The 11,512-nt window shown below is 43.2% G+C and overlaps 1 protein-coding gene across 1 annotated transcript in view; it reads right to left on the reverse strand.

The window, feature by feature from the left end:
• CENPF (centromere protein F) overlaps positions 1-8,725 on the reverse strand; it is a 34,931-nt gene extending 26,206 nt beyond the window's left edge. The window contains exons 1-8 of the mRNA XM_018567265.1: positions 8,564-8,725; positions 7,443-7,639; positions 6,647-6,759; positions 5,331-5,422; positions 4,265-4,550; positions 3,007-3,209; positions 2,000-2,125; positions 304-432 (exon numbers count right to left, since the gene is read on the reverse strand). Of these exons, the coding sequence (XP_018422767.1) occupies positions 304-432; positions 2,000-2,125; positions 3,007-3,209; positions 4,265-4,550; positions 5,331-5,422; positions 6,647-6,759; positions 7,443-7,639; positions 8,564-8,725 (1,308 nt within the window). The remainder of the gene's footprint in view (positions 1-303; positions 433-1,999; positions 2,126-3,006; positions 3,210-4,264; positions 4,551-5,330; positions 5,423-6,646; positions 6,760-7,442; positions 7,640-8,563) is intronic.
• Between the last annotated feature and the right edge of the window lie 2,787 nt (positions 8,726-11,512).

The raw sequence follows: 11,512 nt of genomic DNA on the forward strand, positions 1-11,512 counted from the left end.
GACTGTATGTACAAATATGAGACTGAGGACCAAGACTACCTAATACACAAAGTGTAATTCTCGCACCTCGATCCCGTCAATCCAGACATGGGAATATAAAACAAAACTTCAATTCAGAAATAAAAACTGACCCAAAACCATTATAGCTCTCCTGTAATATAATTAGATTTAACAACAACCTAGAGTTTGGGGGAAGTGGTATAGACCACAGCACTGATGTTGGGACTGAGAGTGTGTGTGTGTATTACAAGCTCTGCTTTCCATTATAAAAGGAGAGGAAGGAAAAAAAAGAAATAACCGTACGCGATCAAGTTCTGACTGAATGGCGTTAAATTCATTCTTAGCTTGCTGTGACTCTTGGCTTAGTTTAACTTTCATCTGGTTCAGCTGCTGCTCCATGTTCTTTAATGAGTTTTGTTGTCTGAGGAGTTCCTAAACACACAAAATAAATGGTCAGAAAAGCAACCAACAGGAAAATAACATGAGCTCAGCCAATGACAGACCTGAATATTGTACTACTGTACAGGGAGCACAGAATGCATCTGTAATGAGCGAATTTGGTACCGCCCCCCCCCATGCACAGATATCACTTCCCGTTCCAAAAACTTAGTGTATGTAAACCATACATCTATTTTGCAGTATGTTCAGCATTATGGTTCACTTTTTACAGTGTTCTCGAGTAATTATAATGGTCTCTAACTGGACAGCCTACCTATAACAGCACTTCCTGTAGCAGGCTGACAACACAGTGACTGCCTTGCAATTAGTAGCATTATTGTCGTCGTGCCTCATGTACCGCTTCACTTGTCTGCTGTTGATGGGCAGCCTCATAGCCAGCTTAGCATGATCTCGAAGAAAGTTTCCAATTGATTCACAAAAAATGATTTACTTAAAGTGAACCTGTGCCCAGATCATGATCACTCAAGTATTTACCCAGTCTTAACATGCAGTAAAGTGCTTTAAAACCAGCCCTAATCCATCTCTGTATTGATAAGCAAAAAAGTCTGAAACACAGGAACTGAAATCACAGTTTTTTTTAATTAAAAGAAATCTTGAAATCTGGTCAGGTAGAAGTCTAAAGCTGGCTATATGTGGTTAGATTTTGTTCAGTTCACAGACTGAAAGAAAAAAAAAAAAAATCTAATAGGTTCCCTATTAGAAAAAAAATAATCTCCCACTGGGCTATTATATTCTGACTGCTTCGATGTGCTATGGTTAGACATACGCAAATTTTCCACCCAGCTCCTTCGATTTTCTGATCTAAAGATGTCGGGCGGAGGCTGCCAACAGGGCCACCCACTGAGGGAATTTCAGCCGAGTTACAAAGAACTGGATGAAATTTGCTCACTGTATGGCCAGCTTAAGGGGCTTAAAATGAACTCTAAAGAAATTATAAAAAAAAGAAGAAAAACCCACCAAACTCTAAAAGAGGAACTCCAGGATTTTTAAAAGTTAACTCTTGCAGTTGGGCAAGGGTTAACTGCTCATTTTAGTCTACAGCGGAAAATAAAGAAAATATACTCACCTGATCCTCAAGCCCCCTCCTGGCTTTTCCCCTGGGCTCTGGCCAAGTCCCACTGATGTCATCACGTCTCTGCAAGGTCCATTCACTTGCATTAGTCGTGAGGACACCTAGAGACAATACACAGCCAGAGAGAGGTGAGCGATCACCGCCACAGGATCGAATGAGCATATCTTCTTTACTCTTTTCCCTAGACCAAAACTAGCAGTTAACCCTTGCAGTGCAGGGGTAGCCCCACTGCAAGGGTTAACATTAAAAGCACCTAGGGAGAGATCAAGGATGGCTTGATAAAAAGTATCTTAAGCATCTGTAAATAGTTTCATGTCCCTAGCCTGGGCACAGGTACCCTTTAAGCCTTTTAAAAGGAAACTGTGTACAGTGAGGCATGAGGCCAAATATACTAAAATAGATTTTGGGGTCTACACACACACGGAAGTGGGAGACATTTAACTCCTGAGATGGGAACCATCATCTAACCTGTTGATTTTCCTTCTCTCTCTCCTTCAGTTTGTTCTCTACAGTCAGTCGGGCACTTTCTGCATTCTGTCTCTGACAGCTCAGCTCATCTGCAACTTTCTTCAGCTTTAGTTCAGTCTGCGCACACTGCAAAAAAAAAAAAAAGATGGAATACATAGATATATAAGACTAGAGCTATGTGCTGCTGATAAGACAAAAAACACATTAAATGAGACCCCGTCAACAGACTGGTCATTTTAACAACAATCCACCCCCAAGAGTATTCATGCATGTTATTTACTAAAAGCCCCCCCTACCATTTCCCATCTTGGATGTGATGTCAGCAGCCCTAGCAGACTCAAGTGAAACTCCAGAGTGTTCCCCTTCCCTCCTCTCAGCTGCTACATAGCCAGTTAACTAGCATTTTGGAGGTGGTCAGTAATGGCAGGCTAAACATTTCTCTTGGTACAGGTATACTTGAAAATAAATCTAAACCCTACTCTGCAGAACAAAAAAATAAATAAATAGGGGTTAGAGTTTATTAGCAGAAGAGATTTTTATGTCTCTTCTGCCCCAAAAAACATTTCCCCCTTTACTTCTGTATACTGCCTACAACTCGGAAACTGAAAGATGTTGAGACTGGAGCCAGATGATGGGACGATATTACCGCAACACACGTGCAGAGGAGTTATATGTTATCAGTTGCTGCTCAACAGCCAAAAACAAACTGCCATCTTGCCGGACAAGATGACAATGAGGATCTCTGCGCTTGCATCCCTGAAAAGACAAACACAGAGGTAGGTCTGCCATAATACGCTGCTCAGTTATGCTTTGCCATGTGAATGATTTTACCCCACACCCATGTGGCTTCCCAAAACTGAAAGTGGAGTTACACTTAATCAATGTTGAAGATTCACAGGGTAGGAATTGTAAAGGTAAGAAGAAAAATATCTCGTATAAATCTGTATTCGATCGGGGACAGATCATCTCTGTGGCTATAGAAAGTCATGTCAGACTGTGTGACCTACCCTGTCCGCTGTCTGATCGTACTGCGAGGTCATTCGGGCCAAGTCATCGCGGCTCTTTGTCAGCGCTTTGTCCTTCTCCTGGAGTTCAGTCTGAGCCTTCTCCAGCAGCGTCTGCGTCTCCTGAAGTTTATTCAGTTGGTTTTTCAGCTCTTTTTCTTGAACTTGCAATCGCAGCTCTAGCTCGTTCACTTTGCATCTCAGTTCTTACGTTCAGGACAAAATATGAAACAAAAAAGGGTTTTAAAAAGTTAGACAATTCCATAAACAATTTTTATACACTTGCGTCAGAACTTTGAATTGGCTAGGAAATTTGACCACTCCAGGAGAGTCAGCTCCCTAGCACAACTACATATCCCCCCCTCCTTACACATCATAGCCCTTTATTCTTTTGAGCGTGTCTAAATACTGCAAGTACTGGCCCAGCTCCTCTGCCCCTGCGCTCACCCATTTATGCAGCTGCTGAGGGAGGAACGAAAAGAAATATTACAGAGAAGGGGTAGCCAAATTTTGGCACGACAGCTGTTGTGGAACTACAAGTCCCAAAAGGCATTGCAAGACCGACAGCCACAGGCATGACTTTCAATGGCAGTAACACGATGTAATTTGTAGTTTCTCCACAGCTGGAGGGACAAAGTTTCGCTACACCTGCTTTATGGTGTCACAGCTCTGAGTTTGTTGAAATCACATCCAAGATGGCTGCACCTAGCAACAGTCTCAGGCATTTTGGATGACTACAAAAGGGAGGCATTTCCTAGCACCTATGTAACGATATGGTAAATACACATATAATCTTACGTTTGTGAAATGAATGGTCTGACATTAGGTCGTCTAAGATTTGTGTTCATACAAATTAGAATTTACTATCTGAGCGTTTGCAGGGCGCCAATATCTTATTTGTGACATTGACAGCACCCTGCAGACAGACAGCAGGCACTGTTGTAATGCCTTTCACTATTCCTGAACATGGCAGCTCATCATGTCAATATAACGAAGTGGTAACTAAGCAGACAGTTTGGAGCTGTGCGTTTTAAATGTCAAGCAGGGAAATTAGCTCCAAACCCCCAACTCTAGCCCCTGTCCAAGCACTCCCACACTATATATTAGCACTGTCAAGCTATGTATGAGTTAACTATGACCCCTCCTGAAAGTGATTTCCACTGCATCTAGCAAGAAGAAAGGATCAGGATGACACCCCTGGAGCATGCACCTTCAAAAACAATTCAACAAATAATTAGTGGAAAATACAAATTCAAGTCACCTTGGTTTTGGCTTTTCAGTTGGTCATTTCCTGCAGTGTTAAAGGGCTCACTTCTGTTTGAAGTGTCTGGTTTGTAGCCTCTTTTGCTTGGCGTCTCTTCCTGTTCCCAGGGACACTGAGTGGAAGTGAAGCCCCTTTTAAGAGATGTGTCATGGCTGCTGGAGGAAGTGCGGCTCGGCGTACGTTCTTGTTGCCAAGAGAAGACAGAGGAGGAAGCCTGATGGCGGGCGATGTCTCGATGGTTGATGATGGTATTCTGGGAAGAGGCCTGGGAAGCTTGGGAATTCTGGCTCAGGAGCTGGAAAACATAAAGTGACTGGTACACAACCAACGAACACTTGCTGATCCTCTGGACGCAAACATCTTCAAAAGAGGCTCAAGAGCAAAGCTGTAACTCTTATCAACCAATCAGAATGTAACCTTCATTGATCTAGCTTCAGAAAATTTTAATCTAATTGGTTGACGTTGATTCAGGCAGAATGTCGCCTACAACAGAGTTTCTTTCTCTGTCTGCCCTCCTTGGAGATAATAACGGGATCCAACAGTTGCTGCTAAAGTCTTCATTAGTCTTACACGATGAAGAATCCAGCAGCTAGATTGAGACCTTTTCTTATTGTATGCATACAAAATTGTACAGATGAAAGTTTCAATGCATTTGTACAAAGAATCAATAAAACAGTTATACATAAACGACAATAAAACAAATTGCAAACATGACAGCTTCACATCTGTTTGTCTAAAGAGCCAGGCTAACCAAAGTGTATCATAAGGCATAGACCTGTGCCTTATGATTGAAGAGGCTATAACCTGGACAACCCAGAACACAGCCAGTAAAGGTCCCCTTAAATAGCTTTTTGTTTTGGATACAACAGAAAAGAGAACCTGTCAAGGTTTTTATTTTTAATGCGGCCTTTGTTGCTTTATGAAGTTTCTCCCACTTCCTACCTCAGAGACAACTGAAACAGTAAATGAAGACTCTCCAGAACAATACAAATTGTGTCAGTAATTAGGCTTTATATGAACTGTGAGTGGCCGAGTGCACCTTAAAAGTGAACATTTTACTTACTTTAATCTGAAGAATTTTTAACTCCGTTTCCAGCTTCTTCCTCTCCTCCACTTCTTTATTGTACTTGTCCTGCAGTTCCTCATACTTTGGCTCTAAAGGAAAAAAAGTCATGGTCCAGAAATATGCAAAATATAGAAACTCAGTAAAGAGGCAGCCATACAGCGGACCACCAGTTGGCAAAATATCCAGCCATTATTAGAGATAAAAGACTTCTAATCAGCAATAATGTGGGCATGGAATAGACAAGGTCTGCCTACAGTGTCGTTACATGTGAGGTGTCTGACACGGTTTGGAAATTCCACTCAGGAACAAGACATAATACGCATACATTATATCACCAAAAGCATGTTGAAACCTAAACATCACGGCCAAAAGTATGCGGACACCCTTCCAAATATTTGAGTCCAGGAATTTCCAGGGAAGGGTATTGTTAATACTACAACTTACAAAGACATTTTAGACAACTGTGCTCTTCTAATCTTAAAGCATCAGTTTGGGGGTGGTCCTTTTCTGTTCCAGCATGACTGTTCCCCTGTGTACAAAAGGCACATGGTTTGAGGCGTTTGGGGTACAGAACCCTAAAGTGGAATTAAAGTCTGCAAATAATCACCTCCACTTCATTGATGCGACATTCACAAACTGCTGTCAGCACCGACAGGCTTCTTCCGGGTGCGGGGGATGACGTTATGTCCAATGCATGCGTATAAGAAATCATTCATTCCAGCACAAAGCTTTGCTGAGAATGTAAATTGAGATGCGCATATGCAGCTTAGTATACATTCTAAAGAAGACTGCAAACAGACAGGTAAATTACCGTGCCTCATCTGCAAGAAAAAGTCTGCCTGCTTGCATTTGTTTGTTTCCTTTTAGTTCCGCTTTATCTGGTTATAGGCAAAAGACAGGTTCACTTTAAATAACTGCACTTTCAAAGTGCTGAACACCACCTATCTCCTTCGCACCATTTTAGTACATAGTACAGGCCCCAGATATCACAATCTGAGCGCCACAGCCTGCCCCATACTGTGACTTTTGTTTATATAATTTTGTCTCCCTGCTGGACGAGTCCTGCACACCTCCTGTCTTGGGAGATGACACCATACTTTGCTATGGAACACAACCATATGCACAACCAGAAGACTGATCTTCTAAGAAAAATACAGACATGATTGCTGCTTTTGGATTACAGTAAGTGAACATTTGGGGTTTAAGGTTAAACTACAACAGTGAACGGATCCTTTCGGGGGCCCATTCACTCCTATGTGTTTTATCCCACATAACATAGTGACTGATCCCAAACAAGTATACACATCATTTACCATTGCACTTGGCAGGTGTAAATGAAGCAGCAAAACTTTTCTGAGGAGTGACGCATAACGACATGTCCATCCCATTAAACGATTGCTGACTCCTCTCCAAGTCATTCTTAAATCTAGATCATAAAAACACAAAGATGGAAAAATAAAACACAATGTTAGTCTTTTTACATAAAAATTATTCATGACTGCTGGGGAAAAAAAACAAACTTTAAAATAACTGGAACACAGGAAAATGTTATGGCTTAAGGCGGACTCTGGTGGCACTCCCAGCCTCAGGTTCCATATCTTGGCCAAACTACTCCAGCAATATATACATTGGGGTGCGTTTTGCTAGTCTTTGTTTTTCCTTCAATAAGCATTGTTAAGAAAACAGTGTTCACTGTATTTCAAGCAATCTTTTTGACTACCAAAATATAGTTTTTAAGTTATTCAAAATATATAATAAATAATAACACTGGCAGACCAGCTAACACATACGGCGACAAGGAAGTAGGCTGCAATGCCCAGCCAAAGTATATATACATCAACTGTTCTGCCCTGGAAGCATGATCTCCGGTATCTTTGCTCCAGTGAGAGCATCTGCTGACTTCCTCTTCACACAACTCTATCTTATGACTGGTCTTCCATTGGGCTGTATGTAGGATCAAGGGATGCCTGAGCCTAGCACCACTTTAAGAACCGATGCCATATTGGCACATAATGGGCCTAGCTGCTATGGATAGAAGTCGCCAGTGTAGAAAATGCAGCCCATCCCATCCACCTATGAGCCTTTGATCATTACACAATAGCTGATCACCTTTTCAGGTCCTGCTCCAGCTTCTCAATCTGCTTTTTACTCGCGGTCAGCTGGCCCTCCAGGAAGCTGATCTGAGTGTCTTTCACTTGCTGTTCATGGGCCATTTTCTGCCTCGTCTTCTCCTGGTTGTCACATGATTCTATCAAGCTCTGATTCTCTCTTTTCATGGCGGTCACCTCACTTTTCTCACTCTCCGCCTGTTTCGCCCATCCAAAATATAAAGAAAAAAAAATGGTTAGAATGACATACATTTTTACTGTACTTCTAATACAGATAAATGTGCATGGTGGTCACCTCCTTCAACCTAAAGGAACTGTCCCACAATGACGGCATCTCTGAACTACAGAAGTCACTGGTAAGTTTAAAGATGGATGGTAACCCCCTCCCTTCCATCACCTTTCCTGATTAGGCGTTGTTTCATATGAAACTGAAGGGATGTGGAATCTCTAATTTTATTGACTGAATATTGTTATGGCCTTTTCAGTAACTGGCTTTCCAATCGACAGTGCTGCACACGGAGTGAAAGCAATGTTGGCAACCGCAATGTCGGAGGAGGCAGGGTTGACCGATGGAGAGTTGGGATGCTGTTCTGTGTTGGAGAGCCATGGTCCAACTCTGCCATGTGCTGCCAGGGTATTTAGGTCTTGGCTGCATAACCATAACAAGGGTCCCGGTTTTAATTAATGTAAAAGCACATAACAAAAATGCTAATTTATTATTGGTATTTATATAAAGCCAATAATTTACACTTTACATAGTGCACATTCATCCCAAACCCCGCCCTCAAGGAGCCTACACTCTAAGGTCCCTATACCACATACAGGGTCAATTAACCATCCAGCATGTCCTTGGAGTGTGGGAGGAAACCCGCAGGCACAGGGAGAATGTGCAAACTCTTTGCAGATAGTGACCTGGTGGGGATTCGAACCGGGGACCCCCAGTGCTGCCAGGCAGAAGCGCTAACCACTACCCCACCACATGCCCAAATTAGCTGAAGAAACATTTTTTTGCTACACAGTTAAGTCTGTTATGTTCAGTTCTGTTGACCTTCAGACTGATGTGTGTGAATGAAATCTAAAGCTTTTTGATGGACGTGTCTTCATATCATTTGCTTGGCGTACCTTTTGTTTCTGTTTCTGTAAGGCAGCCTCCAGGGACTCCAGCTGGAACTGTCTCTGTTGTCGCTCTTTCTTGAGCTTATCCAGCTGACTCTCCAGCTCCTGTATCTTTTGCAGGGTCTTGGTGGGGAGACCATCCTTCCACTCTTCCACCACCCAGCTCATTGTACTGCTTTACGGCACCACTCGTAGAGTTCAATCCTGGGACAAAAACCATTACATAAACATATCCTCAAATAAAATCAGTTTGCAGAAATTGGTGAAGTATTCACGGACCTCTTTTACAGATATGACTTGGTGTATAGTGATAGGGTCTCTTTAAAGTGATGCTGTCAGCACACACAGGGTCACTGTGGGGCTACCCCTGAATTGCAAGGGTTAATTTCCGATTTTCATCAAAAAAAAAAAAAAGGTATACTCACCTGAACCACATAGCTGGTTTGCTCTTAGACCGGTCCCCGGAACCTCTCTCCCCCTCCTCTGCAGCTGTCTAAGGACTCTCAAGTCATCACGTTCCATACACAGTGTATAGGATGTAAGGACACAACACAGAAGGACATACCATCGCTGGAGCATAGGGGACAGGCAGAAGGGAGCGCTGTGACAACCAGCTGACAGAGCTTTGGATAAGTATAACTTTTTTTATTTTCCTCCCTACATAAAAAACAAGCAGTTAACCCTTGCAGTGCTGGGGGGGGGGTGGGGAGGGAGGGCAGCACCACGGCAAGGGCTAATAAAAAATGTTGGAGTTCTTCTTCAAGTGCTCATTAAGACAGCGGCATGAAAATATGGCAACTAGTATGCAGGATCTTGCTGGCAGCAACGTATAACGCAAATAGTTACTAGACCGACAGAATGATTGGTCGCCAGCACTCTAAATGTTCTTCAATGCCAAATCTAATTAGATATAGCAGGTCAGATCACCAGGTGTAGCTATATCTAATAAGATTTGGCATGGAAGAACACTTGGAGTGCTGGTGACCATTCATTCTGTCGGTTAAATATTTGGCCGCTCCATCCGTGGCCATTTCAGCACACACACCACCACCACCCCCCGTAATATATGGGGTCTTTCCGTCAGGAATATATAGGACACAGGCGGCTCTAATAATGTGCATTGGCGCTGTACACGTCTTTGTTAGCACAGACGTGTACAATGTGCGCCATACACAAGAACTCATGTCCAAGGACCTGTAGCACACCTTACCGGACTTCCCATGTGGAAAAATGGGTGCTCGTAATGACTACGGATGGCGCCGTATCAGATAAGATGTTGTGTGGATGTCACCAGCACTCCAAGTATGACAGAATACGTCAAGATTTTTAGTGAATCTTCATTTTATTTTTGAAGTCACTTAAAGTGGAAACTTTCACTTTAAGTGACTTCAAAAATAAAATGAAGATTCACTAAAAATCTTGACGTATTCTGTCATACTTGGAGTGCTGGTGACATCCACACAACATACACAAGAACTCAGACGCAGATTTTTACGGAACTGAACACAACGTACGTTTGCTGATCTTTACACACTGTGTGCATAGAAAACAATACACCTGCATTCAGATCCGTGACATAAATAAATGACACTGTACTGATGAGATTTTTATAGACATGTGTATGAGACCCAATACAAGATCGGTGTTTAGATGCAGGAAGTACTTCCTAAAACCCACCACACACATTACAACCTGATTGTACATTCTCATTTACATTTAACAACTATGTAGTGCAAGGGTCTGCCTGATTGGATACAAATTGATCGGATAGTTTAGGTTGCCCCTCAATTTACAGTTTAGTAAATCTAAAGCTGACGATAATGTGTATGGTGAGTCTTTAACAATCAGGAGGAGGAAGGGGATATAAAAGGCCAATGTGCTCCTCCAGGACGATGTGGATCAGATCTGGGCACACTCCGCCGATCCAGTGTCGCTGGAAGATACTGCACAGCCAAGCCACCGGAGGAGCCCGGTATACAGCACCTTCTTTCCCATCTGTATGTCCCACCCCCCACCTCACGGGGCAACACTGACCTGTCACCCGGTGATCAGTGTCCAGCGCCCGTCATGTCGCTTCCCGTCACATCAGCGATAACGAATACGATTCAGTCACCGCGCCGTCCCAAACACAACACCCAGCCAGCCGTCCGCCCGCCCACTCCGGCCATTGGATGAAAAGCGAGTCCCCCCGCTCACCCCATTCGCCAGAGCACAGCAAAACACCACGCCCACCTAGCCGAGCCACATCAGGGAGGAGGCGGGGCTTGCGTTCAAATTTGCGGTAGAAGGTTGGAGGGCGGCACGCGACTGGCTGACTGGAGCTCCGGATGGGCTCATGTGATTGGCCGGGCTGAGGAACCACTGAGCGCACTAGGAATATAATTTAAATGGATACAGCACCGCGTTGGTGGATATACACTGCAACTGTCTTAACACACGTGTGTTTCCGGTACGGTTCCGCTTTATTTAGGCATGATGCGGCTGCCGGTGTTCTATCATTCCGCCGGATTCGTGACTTTATTGGACTGCCGGGGGCGTGTGCAGGGATCGTCCGTGCGCGCAGGCGCACTGCAGGTTCGGGGCCAGGTCCGACTCCGTTAAGCTCACGGACCAACGTAGTTTAACATCAGCGGCTCCAGGTCCATAACTCTTATTACCGTAATTATAAAATCCTAATAATAGAACAAAATATGATTGGAAGTAAATATATTTGTGATTTATATAGCAAATGTATTTGTGTTTTTATATAGGGAGAGAACCAAAAAACAGTGTTTTTGCTTTTTCCCTATATAAATATTATATTCAACATAAACTGTATCAGATTTAACACAAATATATTAACTTCCATTCATATTTTGATTTATCATTATGACTTAATAATTAGTAAGAGTCATGGACCAAGAGCCGCTGATGTTGGTCCGTGACAGTGCAGTGGCGTAACCAGAGTTGCGGGCG

Source organism: Nanorana parkeri, unplaced genomic scaffold, assembly GCF_000935625.1.
Source record: "Nanorana parkeri isolate BGI_ZX_2015 unplaced genomic scaffold, ASM93562v1 scaffold1, whole genome shotgun sequence".
In the NCBI taxonomy this organism is placed as follows: Eukaryota; Metazoa; Chordata; class Amphibia; order Anura; family Dicroglossidae; genus Nanorana; species Nanorana parkeri.